This window comes from Propithecus coquereli, unplaced genomic scaffold (genome assembly GCF_000956105.1).
Source record: "Propithecus coquereli isolate 6110/MARCELLA unplaced genomic scaffold, Pcoq_1.0 Scaffold59, whole genome shotgun sequence".
In the NCBI taxonomy this organism is placed as follows: domain Eukaryota; kingdom Metazoa; phylum Chordata; class Mammalia; order Primates; family Indriidae; genus Propithecus; species Propithecus coquereli.
The window spans coordinates 1,215,806-1,242,981 of NW_012151840.1; the positions used below are offsets into that span (position 1 = coordinate 1,215,806).

General features: G+C 50.2%; 1 protein-coding gene across 5 annotated transcripts in view; it reads left to right on the forward strand.

Moving 5' to 3' along the window:
- The window catches only part of ARHGEF11 (Rho guanine nucleotide exchange factor (GEF) 11), a 109,157-nt gene extending 82,471 nt beyond the window's left edge, over positions 1 to 26,686 (forward strand). For 2 of the 5 annotated variants that reach the window (XM_012658908.1, XM_012658911.1), the window contains 26 exons: positions 1,407 to 1,503; positions 1,686 to 1,808; positions 4,296 to 4,319; positions 5,557 to 5,701; positions 6,022 to 6,118; positions 6,871 to 6,900; positions 10,329 to 10,455; positions 13,081 to 13,260; positions 13,350 to 13,397; positions 13,599 to 13,786; positions 14,097 to 14,243; positions 14,535 to 14,614; positions 14,768 to 14,893; positions 15,377 to 15,494; positions 16,268 to 16,446; positions 17,077 to 17,152; positions 17,469 to 17,636; positions 18,482 to 18,572; positions 19,325 to 19,450; positions 19,936 to 19,997; positions 21,130 to 21,348; positions 21,670 to 22,029; positions 23,084 to 23,179; positions 24,078 to 24,325; positions 24,585 to 24,774; positions 25,620 to 26,686. In XM_012658908.1, coding sequence (XP_012514362.1) covers positions 1,407 to 1,503; positions 1,686 to 1,808; positions 4,296 to 4,319; positions 5,557 to 5,701; positions 6,022 to 6,118; positions 6,871 to 6,900; positions 10,329 to 10,455; positions 13,081 to 13,260; positions 13,350 to 13,397; positions 13,599 to 13,786; positions 14,097 to 14,243; positions 14,535 to 14,614; positions 14,768 to 14,893; positions 15,377 to 15,494; positions 16,268 to 16,446; positions 17,077 to 17,152; positions 17,469 to 17,636; positions 18,482 to 18,572; positions 19,325 to 19,450; positions 19,936 to 19,997; positions 21,130 to 21,348; positions 21,670 to 22,029; positions 23,084 to 23,179; positions 24,078 to 24,325; positions 24,585 to 24,774; positions 25,620 to 25,678 — 3,404 coding nt within the window. In that variant the 3' untranslated portion in view covers positions 25,679 to 26,686. Of the gene's footprint in view, positions 1 to 1,406; positions 1,504 to 1,685; positions 1,809 to 4,295; positions 4,320 to 5,556; positions 5,702 to 6,018; positions 6,119 to 6,870; positions 6,901 to 10,328; positions 10,456 to 13,080; positions 13,261 to 13,349; positions 13,398 to 13,598; positions 13,787 to 14,096; positions 14,244 to 14,534; positions 14,615 to 14,767; positions 14,894 to 15,376; positions 15,495 to 16,267; positions 16,447 to 17,076; positions 17,153 to 17,468; positions 17,637 to 18,481; positions 18,573 to 19,324; positions 19,451 to 19,935; positions 19,998 to 21,129; positions 21,349 to 21,669; positions 22,030 to 23,083; positions 23,180 to 24,077; positions 24,326 to 24,584; positions 24,775 to 25,619 lie in introns of all 5 variants that reach the window. The other 3 variants (XM_012658907.1, XM_012658910.1, XM_012658909.1) reach the window with 3 other exon arrangements.
- The last annotated feature ends 490 nt before the right edge of the window (positions 26,687 to 27,176 follow it).

Consider the following 27,176-nt stretch of genomic DNA (forward strand, 5'->3'; position numbering starts at 1 on the left):
TCGTGCATAAATGGGACAGACCCTTTCTAGGAGCTCACTCTGCCTGGTGGAGCTTGGCATGGGAAGACACTGGACTTGAAGTTAGGAGACCTGGGCTTATTTCTACCAATCTTCCTCTCTGGGCCTCAGTTGGCTTATCTGAACAAAGAGGAAACTGGACTTGATCAGGGAATCCTAAGTCAGGTCAGTCATCAGAGTCCCTCTTTTAAAAAATACAAAAACCAGAGCCTCATTCTATCCCACCTAGAGTCAGAATCCCCAGCGTGGTTTGTTACAGAGTGCAGGGATTGTTTTGTTTTTGAGACAGGGTCTCACTCTGTTGCCCAGGCTGGAGTGCAGTAGCTTCATTGTAGCTCACTGCAACCTCAAACTCCTGGGCTCAAGCCATCCTCCCACTTCAGCCTCCAGAGTAGTTGGGACTACAGGCACACACCACCACACGCACTTATTTTTTTGTTTTTTTGTAGAGATAAGGTATCGCTTTGTTGCTCAGGCTGGCCTCAGCCTTCCAAAGTACTAGGATTATAGGCCTGAGCCGCCAAGCCAAGCCCTGTTTTTGTTTTTATAAGTTCCTTACTAGTACTGATAGCAGCTGGTCCTGAGTGAGGACCCAGTGAACTAGATGATTGCCTAGCTCCCTTCTAATTCTGATCACAAGTAGAAGAATTAAAGGGAGACAGTCTAAAGTGGATGTCAGCCTGAGAATCTAATCACAGGCAGCTTTTTAGAGGATAGTAATTGGAAGCTGCATTTGGAAAGAGACAATTCATGGGCACATACGACAGGGAAGAGACAATTCATTGGCACATACGACAGGGAAGAGACAATTCATGGGCACATACGACAGGGAAGAGAGCTTACAGGCACAGGCAATATTGTGAACAGAGCTTGTTCAAAAGCAGAGAGAACCAGCTCCTCTCAGGGACTTTGCCTCGCCTGGGTGGAGCTCGATGCAGGTACAGGAGAGACATCTTTCCATTTCTACTGGAGAGTTTGGGTTTCATGGCATGTGAAGTGCTTGCCTTTTTTAGCCTTGAGAGTTGGCTCTGGGGCTTAAAGGGGAAGGAATGAGCCTCTCAGAGGTCCACACTTGGATGTCATAGGACAGCACTTGGACACATCTGATGTGAGGGGCTTTAATATTTCTTCTCTTAATGGAGCATAGAACATCCAGAAAATGTTTTTGCCCTCGCCTTGGGCCTAGGACATCAGGATTCCAGTCCTGAATTCAGGAATGACAGGGGAGGTCCAGGCCTCTATTTCCTTTCTGGTAACAGGGAGCAGAAAGCCAGCCTCTCTTCCCAGTGTCATGGGAACTGAAATGCCTTGAACGCGCCCCCACCCCCACCCCCCACCGCCGCTGCCAAGGACCCATGCATTCTGCTTTCTCTGGGCTTCCACTACAGACTCGCGCCTGCGGAACAGTGAGGATGCCCGCAGTGTTCTCTGTGAAGCTCAGGAGGCAGCCATGCCCGAGATCCAGGAGCAGATTCACGACTACAGGTTGCCCAGCTCCCTGCCTTCCTAGTCTCTGCCTGCACCTCTGCCCCTTGGCCCTTTCTCATTCCGTCTGTGAGTGTGTGTACCTCTTGTTATGTGTGTGCGTTTGCCTATTTCTTGGTTTCCTGTTGAGTATTTGTGTGTACATTTATTAATATTTCTCTCTCTATGCTTCTGTTGCTTAGAACGAAGCGCACCCTGGGGCTGGGCAGCCTGTATGGTGAAAATGACTTGCTGGACCTGGATGGGGACCCTCTCCGAGAGCGCCAAGTGGCCGAGAAGCAGCTGGCTGCCCTTGGAGATATTTTGTGAGTCTTCAGTTCTACTCCCACACTCTGAACATGCCAAACAGGTTGACATATTTTGTGGGTCTATTTTCCAGCCTTTCCCCCCTTCCACTTCTTGCCTGATTCTCCTTCCCCTGAAAGATGGGGAGAGTTGTGCCCTCTGCTGCGTCTCTCAGGCCGAGAGCTGCCAGTGCTCAAGGGAGCTGCAGAGCCGGGAGCTCCTGTCAGTCATTTGGTGGTTGAGACAGACCCTGGGCTCTAGGAAACTGTGAGCTTTCTGCTCCTCCTTTCTACCCTCTTCCTGACCTTCCTTCCTCCAAGACTCTATCTGAGGCTAAGAGTGAGACCAGTGCTGCGAGTGTCCAGTGGATAAAGTTCCTTCAGGAGGCAGCTAGAACTGGCTTGAGAGAACTTGAACCATCTTTTACTAATCACATCAGAAAACTAAACTAGCGCAGCTTATGAAGGAGCTCCCGGCACAGGAGCTTTGTAATGCTTTTCTAGTCCCATTTCCTAAGGCATCACAGGCCCCTGGGATGCAAGTCCCAACATCACAGACTTTGTGGGGTCACTTCCAGGCTCAGAAGCAGGTTTTCGCCCAGTACTGCTCCTCGTGAGTAGTTATATGACCTTGGTTAAGCCATTTTGTACAAGAGTTGGACTAGATGATCTTGGTAGTCTCTGTTAACACTGATAATTCAGCTTGGCAAATATTTATGGCCTTCCCACTGAGTGCCAAACGCTGTTCTGTATCAAATACTCTTGGGGTGCATTAGTAAACAAAGCAACTCTTCCCCTTGTGGAGCTTACATCATAGTGGGAGGAGACAGCAGTATATAATAAATGAGTAAATTATGTAGTAGACTAGAAGTAATGAGTGCTGGGGGAGAAAATAGAGCAGGATGAGGCTCAGGAGCACCAGAGCCAGTGTGTTGCAATTTTAAATAGGGCGGTCTGGGCAAGACACATGGACAAAGTAACATTTGAGCCATTGAAGAAAGTAGAGGAGTTACCCTTGAAGACATCTAGGGGAAGAACATTCCAGGTAGAGGAAACAGCCAAGGCAAAGTAAGAATGTGCTAGACATATTTGAGGAACAGTGAGGAGACCAACATAGCAAGAGCAGAGAAAGTAATGGAGTCAGAGCGACAATAGGAAGGGCGGCCACGCAGAGCCTTTGGAGCTGTGGAGACTAGATTGTGGGTGGAGGGGGTGGGAGAGCAAGGTAGGTTCCAAACAGGGAGGTCAGTTGGAGACGGTGTGGGAGTCCACGTAGAAGATGATAGGGGCTTAGACCAGAGCAGTAGCAGAGGAAGTGGTAGAGAGGGGTCAGTTCTAATTGTATTTTGACTGTAGAGCCAACAGATAGATTTCCTAAAAATTTGAGTGTGAGGTGCAAGGTCTCCTCCAGGGTTTTTTTTAACCTAAGCTACTAAAAAGATAAAGATGCCATCAATCAAGATAGGACTGATTGCATGAGAGCAGTTCTGTGGTGGGAAATCAAGGGCTCAGTTTTGGACATGTTGAATTTGAGTTCCCTTTTAGACATCAAACTGGAGATCTAATGTAGCAGGCAGCTGCATATACGAATCTAGTATTTGACAAGAGATCTGGGCTAGAGATGAGACTAGATGAGATCACACAGAAAGTGTATGCTTTGAAAACTTAACCCTCTGACCTTTAGCCAAGCCCAGTGTCTTCTGGGCCTTAGTTTCCCTAGCAGTCAGATGGCATTAATCACCCCAACCACTCTGGTGTGGGAGGCAGGACCCACCTGAATCTATTTGGAGATCATAGGCACCAGAAGTATATGAGATTATTATTGACAGCATAGACATCCCACTTACAGTGGTTTTTATTTAAAGTAGTGAAGTTTTGGTCTCATAAAATGGGGCTATAATACCTTTTCATGGGTTATTTTGAGAATTAGATGGGCTAATAGGTGTAAATAGCTTAGAATAATGCCTGGCCTATAGAAAACACTCAAATATTAGTTGTTACCATTTACCTCTTATAAATAGGTTTTCTTTGGATTTGATCTCACCTCTTTCTTCAGTGTCAGCCCTTCTAATTCACTCCTGGGTAGATACAAAAAGGAGCCTCTTCCTCCATAATAACTTCAGACACTGAAACAGATGACAAGAACATTCCCCTTCCTTTTAGCTAGAAGGACATCCTCATCATCATAACTCTGCTAATTGAGTCCCTCAAGGGAGCAAGTGGGGAGGGAGGGCAAGGGCATAATATGTAACCTAATCATTTGTACCCCCATAATATGCTGAAATAAAAAAAAAAAAAAGGGAGCAAGGACTCTCACTTCCTGAGCCCCAAACTGGCTCCATAGCTGTGACCAAGAGTCTTAAGTCTGATGTTTTATCATACTCCTCCCCTTCTCCCCCACCAACCCTCCCTTCCTCTAAGAAAGAATTTATTCTCCTCCCAGCCTCTGCCCAGGCGATGAGCCTCTGTCTTTGCAGTCTGAGTCATCTGTTTTTTCTTTTGTTCCAGGTCCAAGTATGAGGAAGACAGAAGGTGAGTGAGTCCATGATATGGTTCATTTGCAGCTTTCAAGGTGAGAAGGAGTGGGGTTGAGCTACTGTGCTTTTCAATCCTGCCAATCAAGGGGAGTCCCTAGTATTGTAGGACCAGGTGGGACCATGGTTCATACAAATTTAGTTCCCAGGTGTCTGTGTAACCATAATACATCGGGGTCATGAGGTCCAGGCCCATGATGCTCAGGTATCACTCCCTGGGGATGTGGGTCTGCCCCTCAGTGGGAAGACACCAAGCTGCCATCACTCCTAACATTCTCATACCTGGCTTCCTTTTCTTTACCCAAATGAGCTCTATGTCTCCCTTCCCACTTCTTTCCCTTAAACCACTTAAAGTAATGACCATGATAGTAAAATCAGCCTGTGTTAGTAGCACCCACAGAGAGGACCTGGGGTGCAACACAGTTCCTCTCTTGGCAAATATTATGGTTTGATTTTTTTTTTTTTTTTTTTTGCAGCCTGTGTACTTATCTCATTGTTTCTCATCAGCCAAGGTTAAAATGAGTCTACATTCCCTGGGTACTCATGGTTAATAAGGGAGAGAAGACGGGTTAGAAGTCTGTTTAAAAGGGGAATAAAGCCAGGACTGAAGCTTTGCTGCATTGAATCCACAAAGTGGATAATATGTTTATTGAATTGTGGGCCAAGTATATTTTTAAACACAGGAGCTCTGGACAGTTTCATCTGTGGCAATTGGAAGCTACTTGACAGCTCCTTTCCATCTCTTTTTCTCTTTGTACTTATAGATGGGAGACTGGTGAAGGCAGTATACCTTGGCAGAGGTTGGCATTTGTCCCTTCCCCTTGTTATCCCACACCCATACGTATGCCTGAGGATATTAGCTATGGACTTCAGCCAGTCCTCCAGGTCTGCCCCTGGCTCGACCATTCAGAGAATTGTTTGCTTATGTTTTAGGGAATTGGTATGTCTTTCCACTGAGCATCATCCACTCACTGGGAAGAGCTCTGCCTAGGGAAAGAATAAGATTTCTCCTGGGAATCATGCCAGCCAAGACTTTTAGCCGGCTTTTGCCTGCTGTCCCATTTGATTATTCCAGACTTCCCTTTGAAAGGGGTAGTTTGACCCATAAGTGCCCCTTCCCCACTTTACTGAGTGATGGTGATGAGATTGTTTGGAGCAGGGTTTTGGCCCTTGCCACCTGCTGCAGAAAAGCTAGCTTGAGCTTTCTGATTCATGACTCTGTTCCTCTCTTACAGTGCCCCCATGGACTTTGCCCTCAATACCTACATGAGCCATGCTGGGATCCATCTTCGAGATGCACGACTTTCCAACACATCTGAAAAGGCCCAATCAGCTCCTGACAAGGACAAGTGGCTACCCTTTTTCCCTAAGACCAAAAAGGTGACAGAGCTACCCTAGAAAATATCTTCTCTTGGTGCAGTTCTCTGTGCTGAGGTAGACTAGGAAAGCCATTTTGCAGCTGTCTAGCTACACCCATCCACCTTTGGACGTGGAGTCAGTCAGAACACCCAGGCTAGAGCAGCTCTCTCTCCCTTCCTCCAAGCCCAGGCCAGACGTGAACGTGCTCATTAGCACACAAGCATGAGTCAACTTGCCAGTTATTTGCTTAGGGCCAGTCCTGGGGCAGTGGCAGAGTTGATCAGCAGCCACATCTGGGTATTGGGACCTCCGCCAAACCCCAGTGTCTCTTGTCTCAGCAGAGCAGCAATTCCAAGAAAGAAAAGGATGCCTTGGAGGACAAGAAGCGAAATCCCATCCTCAAATACATTGGGAAGCCCAAAAGCTCTTCTCAGAGCAGTGAGTATTTGGGGAGCAACAGCCATAGCAACTCCCTCAGCCCTTTCACATACCAATATGTTGGTGGAATGCCTTCCTGTGTTTCTGGGAGCCACAGGCCCAAACTCTGAGATAGCAGCTTCCTCTCACTACTGCCACTTTCTCCCCTTGCCAAACCGAGTGCAGGCTCTTTGAGGTACAAGTGAGTGTTTCAGAGCCAAGGAAGCTATGACAGCCCCTAGGTCTTAATCTAGGAACCCAGGACCAGTTGTAGCTACTGACCAGCCATGCGGAGGAACATTTCAACCTTGGCAAAGATTACCCTGTGGACAGTAAATGCCCACTTCACCTTCATCTGTGGGATTCATCTGTATGCCTGCAGTCCTGTGTGTTGGGAGCAATTATAGGCCCTTGGTGAGGGGTTTGAGTCACTATTAAGTAAAACTTGGCAGATGGGGGGCAGGTTTGGGACCCAGAGGTTTCCCTAATGCCATCAGTAAGCCAAAACTCAATTGATCCTATCATTGATCTCTTCCAAGCCATGTGTCGTTTGTCTGGAAGTTGTTGCTGGCCCCTCCCAGTCACTATCCAAGTCCCCGCTTAGATCTGAAATTGCTGCATTGAAGGAGGGAGAAGGAAGGGATCTTCTAGATCAGCCTTGATTTTTGCTACTACCTTTTCATTTCTGGCTTGATGTAATTTTTATTTTGACTCTTGAAACATTAATTTGACTTTTCATGGTTTACTTTTGTTTTTGTTTGTTTTTCTTTTAGCATTTCATATTCCCTTGTCCCCTGTGGAAGGTAAAAGGACCGTTTTCTTTGGATTTGTCTTTGCATTAGCCCTGAATTTCCATCTCCCAAATCTTGTCTTCTCTTTTTCTTCTTCATCTTCTCCTATCCTCTTCCTCTTTCCTCTCTTTCTTTCTTTTCTCCATTTCTCTTATATGTTCCTCCTTGTTGCTAAAGCTGCTCTGTGACACAAACCCCTGGGGGGTGCCTACCGTCCTTATGCTAAGTATGAGACCCTGCCTGGCTGACCCCGGGTTCTCATGGGGCAGGGACCCTCCTCCCACAGGTAGAACTCTTTCTGGGTTCTGGTAAAGGTCAGCCTTCCAGTTCCTCTGGCGATTTTTCCACAGCTTGAGGCCTTTCTTTATAATTTGGTCACATCTCCATGAATGAGGTTCCAAAATCCAGGGTTCTGCATAACTGAAGGAAACCCTCACAAATTGAATTGTCCTCCAGAAGCACAAAAATACCTCAGATTTTTATTTTCAATGGAAATGATAAAAATCCTTATTTTTGAAGGTTTGTTTTTAGTAAATCGTGATCTCTAACAGTTTTTCTTTTGAGTATTTTTGTCTGTATCATCTACTTTGCCTAAGCCCTTCAGTGTAGCACTTCTGTCTCTTTTGACTCTTAACTGCCAGCACTGAATAACCATAGCAGTAAAAAAAAGAGTGACCCTAAGTGTATATTAAAGGACTTAATACCTTCCAGAATCTAGGTATTAAAAAAATAAATAAGGCACACATTAACCTACAAGAAACTTAGAACCTAGGTTGAATGTCACAGAATTAGACAAGTTCGTTTCTCGTCAAGGAGGTCCATATACATAAAATTAAGTGATTAATATTTTCTAGGTTCTACAGTAAATTTCAGTGGAAATTATTCTGTTTCAAGAATTCATTTTATGTAAAAGTGGCGATTAAAAATACTGTCTTCAGCCAGGCACAATGGCATGTGCCTATAGTCCCAGCTACATGGGAGGCTGAGACAGGATTGCTTCTGGCCAGGAGTTCAAGGTTGCAGTGCACCATGATTCCACCTGTGAATAGCCACTGCACTCTAACCTGGGCAACATAGCGAGATTCCCCATCTCCCCCAAAAAATAATCTTCAAAATTGTTTTGAAAGTTCTTAAACTTGTAGACTTCTTTTTAAAAATTATTGAAAAGAATGTTTATGAAACAATGAAAAAAAAAGAATGGCCTTGAAATCAAGCCCTTAGTTCTTAACACATGCTTCTCATCTGCCCTGCCAAGAACAGTATGAGGCAAGAGCAGGCATTAAGAAACTTGAGAGTGAACAGAACGCCCAAGGTGGGGAGGGAAGGTTGCTGACCCCAGGGCAGGATAAAGATGTGAGCATCCACCAGCTCTTGGAGTCACATTTTTTTGTTGTGATTTCTTGATTTGGTTTGGGGTACTAAAATCCCCAGGACATCAGACAAATCTGTATCCATACCTGAAGATGAAACACCCACCAAAGCTAAAAAGCCTCAATACTGACAGTTTTTGCCATGTAGGACATCAGCTGTTATCCCTGTAAAGGATCTGATTGTTAGTAACATATAATTTACCTTTATTTAGTCCCATTATCATTCAGAGACTAGAGGAAGAAGAGCAAGGGCTACTAATGAAACTTTACTCTTTTTAAAAATGTGTCCCATCCTACCTGTTTTTCCCCTGGTTACTCTGGGAAGTAACTCATTTGGTTATACCAGATTTCAGGATTACACCTGTTTCTTGCCACAGCTAGGGTGTAACTATGTCCAGAACACAATTGGGCTTTTTTTTTTTTTTTTTGTAGAAATAGGCCCAGGCTGGAGTGCAGTGGACTGATCATAGCTCACTATAACCTCAAGGCCCTGTGCTTAAGCGATCCTTCTGCCTCAGCCTCCTGAGAAGCTGGGACTACAGGCATGTGCCACCATACCCAGCTAAATTTTTTTTATTATTTTTTGTAGAGACGGGTCTTGCTATGTTGCTCAGGCTGGTCTTGAATTCCTGGCCTCAAGTGATCCTCCCATCTCACCCTCCCAAAGTTTTGGGATTATAGGCACGAGCCACCATGTGTAGCCACAACTGGGCATTTTCAAAGTGGCCCATGGGAGAGGGAATAATAGCAGACTCAATCCAGTGGCTTTCAGTTCTAGGATATTCCCAGTCTCCCACATCATCACCCAGCCAGCACAGCTCAGGACTGCAGCTGCACAGCTGACCCTGGAATCTGCAGCAGCCTCAAGGCCCAGATGCACATTCAGTGTAGGACAGGCAGATCTGGTCCTAATCTCCAAAATGGGAGTGATGGTAACAGCCCCTACTCCTAAAACATACACACAGCCACTTTCGCAGTTTTAAAAAAATATTACCCAAGCCACCTGCCTAATGTGAAGTTACAGACTTGGAAGAGAGCAGCTAAATGTTTTTCTGTTCTTTCTGGCTTAGAAATTTTCTTACGAAAGTCAGATTTTGAGACAGGAAGATTTGTAAGCTTGTATACATAGAATCTCTGAAGTCACGGGCAGAACTCTGTTAGTACGATTAGGATCAGCAGGATATTTATATTGCCTCCCTGGTTCCACTTATCCTTCCCACTGGTCTCAGGCAGAGCAGCATTTCTAGCCCCACCCCTGTTCTAATATTGCTGGGCTCGGAGCTAAGCTAGTTGACTTGAAGGTGAGCTCCTCATCTTTCTTCTCTCCTGCTGAGAGCCAGAGTGCCCTGGATCTGAGTTCTCATCTCCAGGATTTCTAAGTGGCATCAACTGTGCCTTTTTACTCTCCTACCTGTCCTCTCTGTTTTTTTGAATGAGGACTGTTTTGTCTTAGCTTTGAAAAAGGGCTGGAATTTGAATGGCAGAGAGCGATGTCTCTCCTCTTTTCTGCCTAGGTCATATCTCATGGTACTAAAGGGTCTGGTTCCGTAATGATGGAGGCTGTAAAGATGGAGTTCCAGAAAGAACAGGAAGGAGAGTCAGGGAAAAACAGAAATAATGAGCTCTAAAAGTAATATAAATTTGAGAAATGCCTGATATAATATGGCAACATGGCCAAATTACATGTAGATGTGTTTTTGGTCTTCCTGGCTATTTTTTTAACCTATATGTGGCTCTTAGGAAAAACCTAATCAAGATTTTCAAGCACAAGTGTCATGATAATAAAGAATGTGAGAGCCAAAAGAAAGCTCCATAGAAAATGTACTTCCAACCTCTCTCATTTCACACATGGGGAAAGAGTAGACCCAAAAAGTAGAATGACTGCCCAGGACCACCCAGCATATTCGTGGAAGAGCCAGGACTAGAAGCATGTCTCTTGATTCTGGGGCCTGTGCTGTTCTTATCCATGCTTGCTCATTACTCTGTCTTCTGGGATAGAGGGGAGTAAGGGTCTGAGACATCATGCCCAAACAGAAAGCGTAGTATCCTTCACTTTCTTTTTGCTTCCAGTCAAACCAGGCAATGTGAGGAACATCATTCAGCACTTTGAGAACAACCAGCAGTATGATGCCCCAGAACCTGGGACGCAGCGACTCTCAACAGGAAGCTTTCCTGAGGACCTGCTGGAGAGTGACAGGTAGCCATGGCTGGATGGGGCTTGCCAGCTGCCTGAGGAGGGGAGCATGGGCAGAGTTTGGCACTGGGGTTTAATTCCAGCTACTTCACCCTTCTCCACTAGACTGCAGGGCTCCCACGGTAGAACTTCCTCCCCTGCAGCGACATCTTCAGAAGACACGCTAAGTATTGATGATCAGGCCGGTGGAAGAGCAAGCAGATCCCCTGACCTTCCAGCCCAGGAAGCACATGTTTTTAGAATCTGCTTTGAAATCATCCCCTGAATACTCAGTAGCCTCTATCCCAAGATTGAGCTAGATTATATTATAAAGCAGCTAATCAGGAAACCCTAAATAAGGAGCAAAGGGAACTCCTGGGAAAAAAAAAAGCAAGGCAGGCAAAAGAAAGTCTGTGTGTAAAGAAGAGCACTAGAGATGAGCTGCTGCTGGTACTTTAAAGACAAGTGATGTAGCTGTGGGCAACAGGTGTCCACCTCAGCAAAGAGATACAAAGTCAATTGATTCAAAATGAGCTGCTCTTCCCTTCTCAAGAAGAAAAAACAGAATTGAGACTATGGTATCTCTCATATTCTCCATCTTTGGCCGTGTTCTAATTAGAATCCTTGTCTGGTATTAAAATATATTTTCAGACTTGATTGTCCTTGACTGTAGCAAGACAGCAGTCGAGTCATGTCTAAAATCTTATAGCCTACACTTACCTGTGGTCAGAAATACCCATGCAAGTCCCTCAGATCACCCTCAGGGTGTGGTAATGTGGTCTCGTGTGTGGGAAGCACTCAAGCCTGAGAGCCTGGGCTGGCAGAAAGGCAGGTGAATATGTAGCATTCTGAACATTCAGGCCATTTTGCCTTTGGAATAACTAATTATCAAACTATAAATTGAACCTTCCTACTTGAATGCAAGGGTACTCCTTTATGTTAAGCCTTTCTAAGCTTAATACATTATTAAAGATAATTGTGAGAACTGACAGAGATTAGGGAAGGTAAAAGTTAGATATGTACTGAGGGGAAAGATTGAGTTCTAACTTTAATAAAGAAATACACAAATTATGTGATTTCTGTAGTAGACATGATCTTATATATCAAATATGTTAACATTATAAGACATTATCAGCATTTTGAGAAAATATTTGAGACCATTTACAAACTCGCATTCTTAGCATTGCTAGGTGCATTTGCCCTAAGACATTCACTAGGATCCTAAAGATGCTCTAAGCAGAAGCCTTTGGATTGGATGATTGTGTACTCATTGGCAATCTTGGGAGAAGTAGTATTAGCAGCATGGTGGGTCAGAGACTGTTGTTGTAGGTGCTCAACAGGCATAAGATGCCCCCAGTTCTAGAGGGCAGTACCCTAGGAATTTTTGGCCAGAGATCGATTATATGCCTTACTTCTTGATGGGAGCATTGCTCACTTCTGGGTGCTTGAAGGAAGATCCTTAGCTCTGCAGCCCAGTATCTCCACTGGATGAGATTTGTCATGGTGCTAACACAACCCATTGAGGGCACTGGTGAAAAGTGTTTTGAATTAGTGTGGTTGGAATGTTCTGACAGACTTCTGGGGGTGAGTTCAGTAGGGGATCAATTGGCAGTATGCTTTCTAACCCTGCAGACAAACCCTCAGGACCCCAGGAGGTGAGCTCCATTTTGGATCATCTGGCAGTTTGGAGGCATGATGAATGGAGACCAAGACATTTGGCTCCCTCAACGCAGCAGCCTGCTGTGTTATTAAGAGCTCTCCAGACATTTCCAGGCCTCCTGTGGTCCTAGAAGCAGAGCAGGATGTAGATTAGTAATAATGTCAGCAAAGAACCAGCCCAACAGGGCCGCAGCAGGGGGGAGCTGGGGGTCAGAGATGCCAGCTGTCTCAGGCTGATGCACTGCAGGACACAGAGCTACACCCAGTCATCAGCATCTCACTGAGCCCTGGAGCATGTGAGGCTGAGCATGGCAGGCCTAGAAGCCAGTCCTGCCTGTCAGCAAGCAGGCCCCTTTAAGCAGACTCCCAAGGCTGTCTTCTCGCAAGAGAGGAAGTGGGAAGTGTAGGAAAGGTGCTATTAAGATAGGAATGGAAGAAATCTGCATCACAACTGGAGAGGCTGGAATCCAACAGCAGATAGAATTTTCTGACAGGCGGTATGGAGATCCTACAATGAGCATGTGAAGACAGTGACTGCACTTCTCCTCTAAGAGATCCACCTCAAGCAGTCAGAGGTGGGAGCTGACTGGTCCCAAAGCAGAGGCAAGATGAGGGGAAGGAGGTGGTACCTTGTAGTCCCTGGTGGAGGACTATGATGTCCACAGCTTTCCTGACAGGAACGTGGTGTCTTAGGCCTCTGGACACAAACAAGTCTATGTTAGCCCCAGATTTCATCTTCCTGTTAGGATCACTTCCTGATATGTCAAGAGGAAGATGACTCTATCCATCCATCAGGCTAGGCTAGGGACAGGGAGGAGTTTATAGAGCAGCAAAAATAGATTGTCATTGAGAAGCTTCTGTCTTCCAGGGGCTTTGGCCATGTGGGGATGGGATGGAAGACCTGCAACACTGAGGCACACTTGAGCTAGAGCAGCAGGTGAAAGCAGGCCAGGATGTAAGGTCTCAGAGTCTCTATCCCTTTCCCCTCAGTTCACGCTCAGAGATTCGCCTAGGCCGCTCTGAGAGCCTCAAGGGCCGGGAAGAGATGAAACGATCTCGAAAGGCAGAGAACGTGCCCCGCTCCCGCAGTGACGTTGACATGGATGCTGCTGCTGAGGCCACTCGCCTCCACCAGTCAGCCTCGTCCTCTGCCTCTAGCCTCTCCACCAGGTGGGCAGGGCTCAGGTGGCTCCACCCATTGATGTCTTGAAGCAGGGGCCAGGGATAAAGGGTTGCTGAGAGTTACATTCTCTCCACAGGTCTCTTGAGAACCCAACCCCTCCCTTCACCCCCAAAATGGGCCGCAGGTGAGTGATGGGCACGGTGGAGCCTCTGTTCGATGTCTCTGTTGTCCCATCTCTGCTAGGCTGGACATGCTTCTCCTCTTCATGGCCCACCGGTTTCCTGTGTGCGTACACGGGGCAAGCAGATTGGGCCAGAGAGGGCGAGACAAACCTGTGTGTGACTTCTTCCTCCTGAGTAAAGCTGAGCTGCCCTTTCTCCCCCAGGAGCATTGAGTCCCCCAGCTTGGGCTTCTGCACAGATGTCCTCCTTCCCCACCTCCTAGAGGATGATCTGGGCCAGCTGTCTGACCTGGAGCCAGAGCCAGATGCCCAGAACTGGCAGCATACGGTGGGCAAGGATGTGGTGGCTGGGCTAACCCAGAGGGAGATTGACCGGCAGGAGGTCATCAACGGTGAGAATGTGCACTTCCCCCCACCGCCAATCACACTGGTGTGGGAATAGGTCCAGAGCACCCAAGACACAAAAGATGGAAAAGAGGTACATAGGGTGGGGGCCCTTGGGAAGGACCAGGTCCATGTGGCCTGCTGCTGTAAGGTCCACCTTTGTTCTGGCCCCTGGGGTGAGAGAAAAGCTGTATGATCTGAAACCAGCACTCTTGTTCCTCCAGAAGTATACTGGTGTGGGGAGCAGGGTGGCGATTCTAGATAACGTGCTGATCTGTTTTCTCCCTGTCTTTCTACCCTCTTCATCACCCCCCTCAGAGCTGTTTGTGACTGAAGCTTCCCACCTGCGCACACTCCGGGTCCTAGACCTCATCTTCTACCAGCGAATGAAGAAGGAGAACCTCATGCCCCGGGAGGAGCTGGCCCGGCTTTTCCCTAACCTTCCTGAGCTCATAGAGATTCACAGTAAGGAGCCTGTGCCCCTCCAGAGTCCTCCTCTGCTAACCTTAAGCTTCCTGTTCCAGTTTGGCCCACCTGTCAGGACCTCCCTGAGTAAATAACCCTTGCCAGTCCTCCTTGGTGAGAGAAAGATCGATGGGCCACCTGAAACTAGCCCTCCTGTTCCCCCCAAAAGTAAAATGGTTTTCAGACCCTTCCCCACAGCACTGCTATCAAACATACCTTTCTCTCAGTCACAAAGTGTTTGGCAATTGAGCTCAACCCCAGGCAATTCTGTTTCCTTTCTCCTTGCCCCAGATTCCTGGTGTGAAGCCATGAGGAAGCTCCGGGAGGAGGGCCCCATCATCAAAGAGATCAGTGACCTCATGCTGGCTCGGGTATGGCTCTAAATTTTTCCTGCTTGGCCAGGAGATTGGAGGAGTCAGGTCCTGTTACCTAAGGCTGGGGAATTTGGCAGAGGAGGGGATAGGCAGAGGACTGGTCCCAGGCAGGGGTGCAACGCTAAGGCGGTGTCCATTCTGCCTTTTCAGTTTGATGGTCCCGCCCGAGAGGAACTCCAGCAAGTGGCTGCACAGTTCTGTTCCTATCAGTCAATAGCCCTAGAGCTGATCAAGACCAAGCAGCGCAAGGAGAGTCGATTCCAGCTCTTCATGCAGGTATGTTCTTGGCCATGCCTCAGTCTTCTTTCATCTCCATCAGGTTCACCAAGGACCTCCTGAACTTCTCCCCTCCTGGCCCCAGCCTCTCTCTTTCTCCACTGTGAAGAGTAACCCAGTGACACCCTCCCACACCCTCCCCCATGCCAGCCCTTCAAAAGCACTGACATGCTGTAGACAAAGAGACTGCTGTTTGTTGAAAAGAACCCTGGATTAGCAGTCAGAAGGCCTGGCTCACCCACCAGTGCTGGTGAGCACCGAGATAGATCTGTTTCCTTACCTTTAAAATGGCATTGATACCTGCCCTTCTGTTTTGACCATATTCCCTACCTTAGATTATTGTCTCCCTGCTGCAACCAACCTTTCCCTAAATATTTAAGGAAGAAGCTGCCACCACCATTTCTGAGTGACTCATCTGGGGTTAGGACCTATTTGGCATTTCCACACCCAGCTCCCAGCCACAGGTTAACATCTTCCTTCTAGGAGGCAGAGAGCCACCCTCAGTGCCGGAGGCTGCAGCTGAGAGACCTCATCATCTCGGAGATGCAGCGGCTCACCAAGTACCCACTGCTGCTGGAGAACATCATCAAGCACACGGAGGGTAGGGCATGGCGAGGGCAGCAGGCCTCATGTCAGAGCCTTGCTCTGTTTCTGCTTTGTGACCTTAGCAAGTCACTGGGCCTGTGGCCTTCATTGTCTTCATCTTTGCCCTGTTATGGGGAGTCTCGGAGAAGAAAATGAGTATGAAATGTGCTTTGCAAAATATGAGGCGAGAGGAGTAGGGGTCACCACCAGCCTCTTAGGGCCTTTGTGCAAATCCGAGGAGAGCGTCGAGTGGACACACAGGCTGGCACTTGGGGGCCTGGCTTCCTCTGGGTGATCAGACTCTCACACCAGGGGCCATGGCTGGATTTGAGCCCCCATTCCTGCCCCCTGCATTGCCCAAAAGACACAACCTATGTGCTAACACTAGAGGAGCAGGGAACCACCTGAACAGGGGGTCTAGCCCCAGGTTGTTAATGTCCCTGGGATCCTAGGTATCTTTTACTACCCTGGAATTCAGGACATTGGCAGCTTTCTAGAGGCCTAGTCATTGCCATTACACACAGTCCCTGTCTCCTGCATCTATAGAGCTGTTGTGGTCTAGGCTGCAATTCCCAAGAGCTGTCAGCATCTGCAGAGCAGTATTCTAAAACCTGAGGATGCTCAGTAACAGTTAACCTTAACACTGAGGTCCTCAAGTTAGGCCAGGGTGGCTTACTTCGACCCATACCTGCTGGTTTGAGACAAGCCAATCACTGTGGACAGAGGTAGGCAGATAATAGCTGACTCTCATCCATCATCTAACCACCTCCTCTGTCCACTGTTTGGTAGGTGGCACCTCTGAGCATGAGAAGCTCTGCCGGGCCCGGGACCAGTGCCGGGAGATTCTCAAGTACGTGAATGAGGCGGTGAAGCAGACAGAGAACCGGCACCGTTTAGAGGGTTACCAGAAACGCCTGGATGCCACCGCCCTAGAGAGGGCCAGCAACCCCCTGGCAGCAGAGTTCAAGGTAGGAGGCAGACACTCAACAGGGTTATTCCCTCACACACGTGCGCGCACACACACACACACACACACACGCGTGCGCGCGCTTATGGGAACCCTTAGGAGCAGAACTCTGGTTTGGGGCCTAGAGAGCCTTGGAGATAGGAGTCATGGACCTGTCTGTGATGAGGTGGCACCATGGGGCCCCGGAAGACACACACACCTCATTATCATTGTCACCCGGCCCTAGATGGACAAGAACAGATGGTCCCACCCAGTAAAGAGTAGATGTTAGAACTCAGCCCAAGAGAGCAGGGGTGGGGTAGGACGGGAGATAAGGTAGAGATCATCTGGGAGGGGATGAAGCTGGAGGGATTAACAGGAAAAGTGGAGTGTGGACTTCTCGGAAGGCGGATAGCATGTGGTAGGGGTGGATGGGAGACCCTAGGCCAGAGCCAGTGGTATATAACCCAGTGTGGCACGTGGCACATGACCTTATAGTGTCCTCTTTGCTTGTCTGTGTCCCCCACAAGAGTGTGGGGGACTGTTTCATGTTTACCACCAATTCCCAGCACTTTAGCACAATGTCTGGTGTACAGTAGGTTCTTGAACACTTGTTGAATGAATGAGTGAATGAATGGTGTCTCCTTAACAGAGCCTGGATCTAACAACCAGAAAGATGATCCATGAGGGACCCCTGACCTGGAGGATAAGCAAGGACAAGACCTTAGGTGTGTGCCAGGGGCCTGGGGATGAGAGAGAACCCATGGTGGGTGGGCTTCCCTGGGCTCTTCCCACTCTGTTTCCTAAGCCCTGGAACCTCTTGTTCTAGAGGGGTAGTAAGGTAGCCATGGAGGCACTTGGAACACGACTGGGGTGATAGCTTGGGACTGACTCCTTAAGAACAGAATGGGGGGAAGTAACCAGAGAGAGGAGTTGGGGTCACTGGACTCCCAGGGCTTCCTAGGCCTCTGGTCCCCCGCTGTGCCCATGAGGGATGAGTGGACAACAGGGAACAAACACCTCACCACCACCACACCTCTCCAGACCTCCATGTGCTGCTGCTGGAGGACCTCCTAGTGCTGCTGCAGAAACAGGATGAGAAGCTGCTGCTGAAGTGCCACAGCAAGACCGCCGTGGGCTCCTCGGACAGCAAGCAGACCTTCAGCCCCGTGCTCAAGCTCAATGCTGTGCTCATCCGCTCCGTGGCCACAGGTACCCAGGAGCAGATGGTCCCAGCAGGCCTGGGCTCCAGGGCCCTGATCGCTGTTACTTGTGTCCAGCGAGCACTGAGGGATGTGGGGCCAGTCTGGGCCTTACAGGACTTACCTGTCCACTTGTGTTGCTTTCCTCCTATTCTGACACAGTCTAAGCAGGAGGATATGGTCCAGGATGCGTAGGATGGGCCGGGTGGGGACCAAGATGAAGATAGACACCCTGGAGCGAGGGTGGTCAGCCCTCAAGGACAGTGCTAGTTTTGATGGGCTGTGGACGCCCAGGATGGGCTCAGGGGTCTGAGCAGGAGCGGGAAGAATGGGATTGGGCAGCATGAGGAGGACAAGCCTTCCTCGAGAGTGACCTGGGCAGAGCTTGGTTGCAGAAGATAGAAGCACCTTTGGCACAGAGCTGGGTCCAGTGGACAGAGGCGTTTCCGTGAGAAGCAGAACTCGTATGAGAAAGTGGTCTGGGCCAAGAGTCAGGCTCACGCTCTTCATCTAGGAGATGGGGGTGATAGCTACCCTACCTCTTGGGGTATCAAAAGGGATGATGGGTGTGAGAAAGTTTTACAAACTCAAAACACCATACACGTATCAGCCATCACTGTTGTTAGAGTGGGAGGGGAATGGAAGTGGGCGTGAAAGATGACCTTAGTGTGTCCCAGAATTGCCTCTGTCCCTTTTGTAAGAGGGTTCCAAGGGGTTCTCATGATCCAGATCTGTCTCACGTTCTTCATCCGTGTGAGGGGTCAGGGCGTGGAGTCCACACTCTGTCGCCCTCACCTAGACTGCAGTCACACCTGTCACCCCAATAGAAACCTCTACCTTCCTTTCCTCACACAGATAAACGGGCCTTCTTCATCATCTGCACCTCCAAGTTGGGCCCACCTCAGATCTATGAGCTGGTTGCACTGACATCATCAGACAAGAACACGTGAGAATTGATTGAGGGATCGCCCGTAATGCCGTCCCTTTGGGACCAGGGTGGTGTGTATGAGGACAGTGGGCAGTGAGGCCAGGGCTGGGCCCCAGAGCAGTACCTGGACAGGGAGTTGGGAAGGGACGTGGGAGGTAGGACAGGCATAGAGAAGCTGTGAGGGTCCCGCTGCAGGGAGAATGAGCTCCCAGCTGTCTTCCAGCTGCTGCCGCTGCTGCTTTCCTTCCTGCCTGCACTCCGTTCATCTAACTGCATGTTAGATCGTGCATCCTTCTCAGACGTTTGCCTCCAGCCCCTGTACCCCACCCAGGCTATCTACCCGCCCGGTGTTCCCTGACAGTGGCCACTGGAAGTGGCATGGCACCATGGAAGGAGACAGATTGAGTCATTTTCTCAACCTCAGGGTTTTAATCTGTAAAATGTGGATAATGAAAAAAAAAGAAAAAAAAAATGTGGATAATGCTACCTCTTAGAGAGTTGTTTGAGAGAGAAAACATATAGACTGCTTAGCACGGAGTATAACAGAGGGTTGGTGTCTAGTATATGGTAGCTGCAAATAATATAACCTCAAGGGAGCAGCCTGTGAGTACTGTGAGGGGAGGTGGGGACCTGCCAGGCAGAGAGTCCCTGGGGCAGGGCATGGAGAAGGGCCTGGCCTGGAAGCCCCGGAGCAGTGGGGTCAGTAGGGCATGGTGTACGCTATGGTCTTATTCTCACCACCAGTCTTTTCTGTTCCTGCTGAGCAACAGATGGATGGAGCTCTTAGAAGAAGCTGTGCGGAACGCCACCAGGCACCCTGGAGCTGCCCCAACACCCGTCCATCCCCTGCCCCCAAGCCGCCAAGAGCCAGCCCACCAGGGCCCCACACCCAGCAGGTGCAGTGCTTAGCACTCCAGGCCCCTGTGCCATCTCCACTCGAAGCCGCCTGTTTCCTGCTGCTTCTAACCTCTTTGCCCCCATGGGTGGACGGACTCAGCAGGGAAATGCTAGCAGGGATGGACAGCTCCAAGCTCCCGCAGATGGAGGAACAGGCCCTCACATTTCAGCCTTCAGTCCCTGTCTGCTCCTCTCCCTTAGCCTGCTACCTGGCTGTAATGGAGACTGTGCCTGAAGTGGGACAGGGGTGTAGTCCAGGGGACCAGAGAAGCTTGGCCAGCATCCACCCTCATCTCCAGGTTGCCAGCCAGACCAGGCAGGAGATGAGGCCTGACATTTCCCTTCTTGGATCCTCCTCCTTCCTTGCCCATTCTAACTCAGGAGTCCAGGGTGGAATTTTGTGACGTCTCAATCTCCTGCCTAGCAGGAAACCAGAATGCCCACCAGGTGATTTTTCTCACCTTTCATTGGTTTCTTCCCTCAGGCTAGGACTGGATGACTCGGAAGTGTTCCATAGTGGGCCAGAACCTGAGGAGCTGCCTGGAGGTAAGTCTGAACTGTCTGTGGGAGCCAACCCCGGCCATTTTTTTGTAGGCGTTAGGACAGGTGTAGGAGGGATGGGAGAGTCCATCAGGGCCCGGGGTATGAGGTTCTGATAAAAAGAGTAGAGAAGAGACAGTGTGAGATGAAGAAAGAGTCTAGAAGAGGAAGGAAAACAGACCGCACAGACGTAAGAGAATGTAAACTCACACACTTGACACGAGATTCCGACTCGGCCTCTCTGGTGACAGGTTTAGCAGTGGAGGAAGAGAGGAGCAGTGAGGTCGAGTCCAGGGGTCCCTGCGTGCTCCAGCCAGGGCTTGCTTTCAAGAGTGAGATGCACACTAAAACTGTGGGAACAGGAGGCGTGGGGCTGGGGGCGCTCAGAGGGTTTAAGGTGCAGTTGCTGGGATGGGATTGGTAGGGAGGTTCTCAGATCTCCCTGAGAGTTTGTATGTGAAATAAGTTAGAGTCTTGGGTTTCTAGAGAAATCTTGGGCTCCCTGGCTGGGTCCCTGTTCTGCTTCCTTCTGTTCAGAATGCTTTTCCTACTAACGCCCATACCTCCTTCAACTCTTTGTTCCAGTGTCCTCTTTGCAGTAATACCTTCTTTGCCTGCTCTGGTTTGTTTGTTTTTTAAGAGATAAGATCTCACTCTGTCACCCAGGCTGGAGTGCGATGGCATGATCACAGCTCACTGCAGCTCTGAACTCCTGAGTCCAAGCGATCCTCCCACCTCAGCCTCTCAAGTAGCTGGGACCACAGGCACATGCCACCATGCCCCGCTCCACCCTGTTCAATACTGTAACCAACACTCCCGATTCCCCCATACCCTGCTGTTTTTTCTTTTTTACTGTAGAACTTACCACCTTCTAACAAACTACGTAATTTACTTATTTTATTATTTCTTTATGTCTCTACACTAGAATTTAAGCTCCACACAGGCAGGGATCTTTGTTCTGTTTATAGATGTATACCAAGAGCCTGGGAAAGTGCCCGGCCTTAGGAAGGGCTCAGTAAACGTGCATAAAATGAGTCAGTCAGTGTTTCCAGGCCCTTGTATCCAAAGCTAGGCATGAGATTCCCCCAGACGTGCCCTCCCCCTTTCCCTGCCTCACACTCTCCTCTCATCCAAACAGGCACTGGGCCCCCGCAGAGGGTGCAAGGGAAGCACCCGGTACTGCTAGAGGATCCTGAGCAGGAGGGCAGGGTAGAGGAAGAGGATCTGGGTGTCCTGCCTCATCCTTCCGCATCCCTGGATGAAGAGAGCAGGGGCACCCTGACAAGAGCCCCCATCCACCTGGCCCTCCCAGGCCCTCTGTTCATGGAAGGCCTGGCTGATTCTGCCCTGGAAGATGGTGAGTGCCCCAAGGCCCTGCCATCAGTTCCTGGTCCCGAGTTGCGTAGCCAGTGTGAACTGGCAGACACCTGCACCCGCCACCTCCTCAAAGGCTCTCCCTGGTGTGCTAGAGGAGAGGTGAATGCAGAGACAAAGTCACTCCCCGCGCCCCCACACCCACCAGCTAGTTGGCCAGAGCCACCCTGTGCCTGAGGCAGGTTCACCACCTTGGGGTGTGCGGGAGGGGAGCAGTGATGCTCCTGCCACCTCTGTGCTCTCTCACCACTGGCATTGTGCGCGGCCCTGTGTTGGGAAGCCATCACCCTGTTTCCCTCTCCAGTGGAGAACCTGCGGCACCTGATCCTGTGGAGCCTGCTACCAGGTCACACCATGGAAGCGCAGGCCGCTGGGGAGCCGGAGGACGACCTGACACCTACACCTTCTGTCATCAGCATCACCTCTCATCCCTGGGACCCGGGCTCCCCAGGGCGAGCTCCCACTGGGGGTGAAGGGGACAGTGCCCAGCTCCCAGGGCCAGAGGGGGGACCAGAGCAGGAGGATGTGGCTCTCAGTTCTCTGAGACACCTACCCCCAAGGACCAGAAATTCTGGGATCTGGGAGTCTCCCGAGCTGGACAGGAATCCAATTCAAGAGGCTTCAAGCACAGAGGCCACAGGAAGTTACAAAGTTGTGAGAAAAGGTAAAATAAATTGGAGTGTCCCCTGGGGAGACAAATACCCAGCTTTGCTAGGGTAGAGGCACATCTTCCAAACAGCCTCATCCTTCCGCATCTTTATCTCGGGCACTGTGTGAATAAGCTTGGATCGGGTCCTGGGAGAAGGAGACATGTCGGTACCATGCAGAGGCTTTGCAGTCAGACAGCCTGTCTCTGCCACTTCATATCTTTGTGACCATAGATAAGATTCCGAATCATCTCTGAGCTTCGTTCTGTAACGTATAAGGACGTTCCCTACTGCCTGGCACAAATCAACCACCAGTGCAAGTTTCAGTCAGTGTTCTTCCCTGGTCTCCCAGACCTAAGAAAAAGGTGCTTTTCTCAGGAGCCTCAGACCCATCACTTGCAACCCATCACTCCAGATGGCAGCGCAGAGGGGAAAGGTGGCAGCTGGGACTGGAGAGGCTGGGAAGACACTTGGGGATTGAGGGGGTGTGGCAAGAGGAACAAGGTGGTGGGGAGGGCACCCCACATCAGGGAATACCGCGAATGGCTTCGAGACAAGGAAAGCCAAGACCGGCTCACGGGGAGGCTCAGGACAGGTTTGTGTGGCCAGAGCAGTGAGCCCGAAGGAGGGAGATCCTGGCACTGGGAAGGGTAGTCTGAGGGAGAGAGAAGGCTGGTCTGAGGAAGGTGGCAGGAAAGGCAAACTGAAACCTGGAGCACTCAGGAGGGCGGGGGGCGGGACCGTGACAGGGGCTTCCCATCCTCCCCTTCCAGTAGCATTTTTCATTCCATCTGCCCAAGGTCTGCCCTCTCCTGGGTTTCTGGGAACTGACCTTCTTCCTTTCTTTCTCTCTCTCCCTCTCTCTCTCTCTGTCTCGGTGAATCGGTGGAAAGTTCTCCGCAGCTCCCTGGGATGTAATCGTGTTTGATCTTGTGTTCACCTTGTTCTTCCCTTTTTCTTTTTCTCCTCCCCCACCCCCACTTCTTTGTCCTTCTCGTTCCTCCTCTCGCTCCCTTCCCTTTCCTTGTCTTTCTTTCTCTCCTCTCCCTGGTGGTGGTGGTGTCGGTGCAGCTGAGGTGGCAGGCAGCAAGGTTGTCCCTGCACTACCAGAGAGTGGCCAGTCAGAGCCTGAGCCACCCGAAGTGGAAGGCGCAACAAAGGCTACGGGTAATAACCTTCTCCTTGGAGCCAGAGGCAGGCCAGGACTGGAGTGGGGCGTGTCGGGGCAGAGCTGGGCCTCGGGAGTCAGACCCCCACCCGCAGTCACACCCACGCCCACAGCTCCCTCAGCTGTCTGGAATGGGTGAGGAGTAGGACGTGGGCCTGAACACAGGGAACACACCGACCCTGTGCAATCAGTCTGACCTCCAGCTTTAAGAAACCACCTGTCAGGAGCTGGGCAGCTCTTTCTAGAGCCCAGGGTCAAGCAGCCTGTGTTCAGTTGTGAGATGAGGCGGGGACGCCTGGCCTGGTGTCCAGGGCCCAATGTCCTCATCCTGCTGCCCTGAGCAGCCTCTTTCCCACGCCAGCTGCCACTCCGTGTCTCTGTGGAAGGAAGCTTACGTGGTGCCCAGGTTCCTCGGCGGGTCGAGGTGCCTGCAGCAGATTGTGGTGTAGATGGCAGTTGGGGTGGGGGTGGTATTGAAGTTCATCACCAGAGCTCGAGCTGAGGTAGGGAGAAAGGGGGCTACGCCTGCTTTTTTCCAAAAGGGCCTAAAACTAGTCCAACATCTGTTTACCCTTCCCCTCAAGGAGTGGGAGCCACTCCCTGTTTCCCCAGATGAAACACCGCAGCCCTGCCACTTCTTCCTTCAGCACCCCCACTCAGCGTCTCCCCGGCATGGGCCAGACTGAGCACAGTGCCATCTAGAAAGGCCCTCCAGAGCAGAGGGGCTTTAGGAGGCTGGTAGGCAGCAGGAGTGGGGCCAGCGTGCTCCGAGTTCCTCTACAGAGGGCTGCCTTGGCCCTGTTCTGCCAGGCGGCTGGGGAACACCAAGGGAGTGGGAGGATGACTTCGACTTCTCTGTGTTTGCCTCCTAATCTCTTTCTCTTACTGTGGGGACAGGGAACTGCTTTTATGTCAGCATGCCAGCAGGACCCCTGGACTCAAGCACTGACCCTTCAGGGGCATCCATGAGCCCCTCCCAGCCTGACAGCCTCCCTGCCTGGCAGACAGAGCCTCGGCCCCAGCCACGGGGAGGCAGTGGAGATCAAAGACGCCCCAGCCGCTCTCCCCCGAGCCTGGCCCTCAGGGATGTGGGCATGATCTTCCGTACCATCGAGCAGCTCACTCTAAAGCTCAACAGGCTCAAGGTGAGAGAAACAGGGCTTGGGTTCCTGGAGGCCTTCAGTCCATCAGCCCAAGACCATTCATTCCCTATGAGTGAGGTGTGTGTCTTCAGGGGAGCCCTAGCTCCTGTCCTGGCCTGGGGCTCTTGCCACAGCCCACCCAGCCACCCTGAAATCACAGCTCCAGCCCCAGGGCCCAGCACAGATCAGAGAGTGACCCGTTCCCCCAGGGGCCTTAGGAATAGGAGGACTTGAACAGACATTCCCCCTACAACTCTTCCAGGACATGGAGCTGGCCCACAGAGAGCTACTCAAGTCCCTTGGGGGAGAGTCGTCAGGTGGCACCACACCTGTAGGCAGTTTCCACATGGAGGCAGCTAGATGGACAGACAACTCCCTCTCACCTCCAGCTAAGGAACCCCTGGCCTCTGACTCCAGGAACAGCCATGAACTGGGGCCCTGCCCTGAGGATGGTGAGTAAAGCCAGTTCCCACTTTGTACTTGACATGGGGAAGAAGTCCACCAATTCAAGAGGAAATGTCACCAAACAGTGTGAGAGATGGTGGTTCTGAGGGTCTTGGTTCCCTTTGAGTATAACTGATTCATTCCCTCAGCTTCAGAAAGGGATCCTTTTAGGGAAGCCCTACAGAAGCTCTCCTACAAATGGGAAACTTAGAGTTGAACCCTCCTTTTCCTTGTGCTATGGAGGAAGGAACCACATGGAGCCTGGTCTTACATCCAACACGTTAAGTGGTTCAAACCATATTGGATCCTGGGAGGCCGAGGTGGGAGGATTGCTTGAGCTCGGGAGTTCAAGACCAACCTGAGCAAGAGTGAGACCCCGTCTCTACTAAAAATAGAAAAAATTAGCTGATGTGGTGATACACATCTGTAAGTCCCAACTACACAAGAGGCAGAGGCAGGAGCATTGCTTGAGCCCAGGAGTTTGAGGTTGCTGTGAGCTGTGATGACGTCACTGCGCCCTACCCAGGGTGATAGAACAAGACTGTTTCAAAAAAAAAAAAAAAATCCATATTGGGTGGGCCAACAACATACCTAGGTTCTAACTCAGAAAGACAAAGCACTTACCTACTTGATCTAGGGGTTTATGGGGCTGACAGAACAAAAGTGGGGTTCAGGAGACAGCTTTTTTCAGGCCCCACAAGAAAATAGAGTTTCTGGAAGATGAGGGTGCTTTGTCACAGATGGATGGTGCTGAAGCAGCTGCTCTCATGAGCCTGAGGACTTTGTAGGCAAAATATGCAGAAGTGGGTCATCTCAGGCCTGGCCAGTTCTCACTGTCGTCATCCTCCCACAGGCTCTGACACCCCCCTGGACGACAGCGCAGCAGACACATCCTCGTCACCAGGACTATAACCATCCGAACCACAAAATCCTCTGCATCCCCACTCCTCCTTCAAGGACTGGTCTGAGACCGGGGCACAGGGTGGGGAGACCCCAAACCTCCTCACCATGGAAGAAGCAGTCGGGGAAACTGGGATCCAGCCGAGGCCTAGGGGGGAGACCCGCATGTTGCTTGGTCTGCTCAGATCGGAGTCAAGTTTCAGTGTCTTTTTCCCTCCCTCAATTCAACCCTCCAAGGCCCTGCGTCCCCTGAGCATGCCGACTGCATCTGAAAGGCCCGCACTCGCCACAGTCTGCCCCTCGCCCCACATACACACGTAGGCGTGTACACCGGGACGTGCGGCGCCCTCAGACATTCAAGTGAAAGGAGGAGGCTTCTGTGTAAATGCACTTTCTTCCTCCCCCATTTCTCTACGGGACCCCAGGCAGAGGTGGGTGCCTCTCCTTCTCTTTGTCACTTTGGTTTCCTATAAATATGTATGTACTGTATGTGCATCTTTGCTATTGTAAATAACTTGGACCGTTTCTCTGTTCTTGTTCCTGGAGTGCTGGAGATCTTCTAGTTAACAGCCCAGCTCCAGGATCAGGGAGCCAGACCTGAGTGTCCCTGTCCCCTGTGGCGGGAAGGTATCCCGGCTTCCAGCCCCACCTAGCTCTAGAGCCATCCTCTGCAGCTTGGTGCTGAGCTACTCCCTCCCTCCCAGGACTTCTCATCTTCACAAGATGGGGACTCGTGGGGAATCTCTCAGCCCACCTGTGTCCACCCTTCCCTATCCCCATAGAGAACCAGTGTCGCAGGTACGGAGCTGAAAACTGGGCCCCAGGAGGTGGGGATATGGGATCTGAATGCTAGAGTCCCTGAATTCACCCAGGACCACCCCAGGGCCACTGCAGCATTGGCCCTGTTGTCACCATGTCCTCTCCCCACTCCCCCGGTGAACAGAATATACACACTGTGCTAGGTGTATATATACATATATATATATAAATATATATATAATATATAAAATACAGATATGGAAATGACTGTTTTGCTGTTAAGATAATGTATACTCTTTTATTTTCTTCCTTTCATGGTTAAGATTTTTTTTTTTTAAGAAAAGTTAAATATTCTTCAATTGTGGTGGTGTATGCGTGATTCTTGGAACCACTGTGATAAAAGATGTTGTGGTTGTTCCCTGTGAGACTAGTTAGGATGTTGGGATATTACCTCAGACCCCCAGACCCAGGTCTTGCTGTGTTCTCTCCCAAGGCTTCAGATGTGTGCTCACTGAACTAGGTGGCTGGGCACACGAAGCTCTGTAGCCCCCACCGAGAAGACCCGAGAAGACACTGAACTCAGTGTCAACCCACATGCACATGTATGTACAAAAGAGCAGTGGACCCGGAACCAACACCTCTCATGAGCCGCCCTCAGTGAGCCTCGGGACTCTAAAGGCAAAACCTAAAGGACAGGATCGTCTCAGGCCTGGCCAGTTGCTCACTGTCCCTCCACATCCTCCTGCAGATC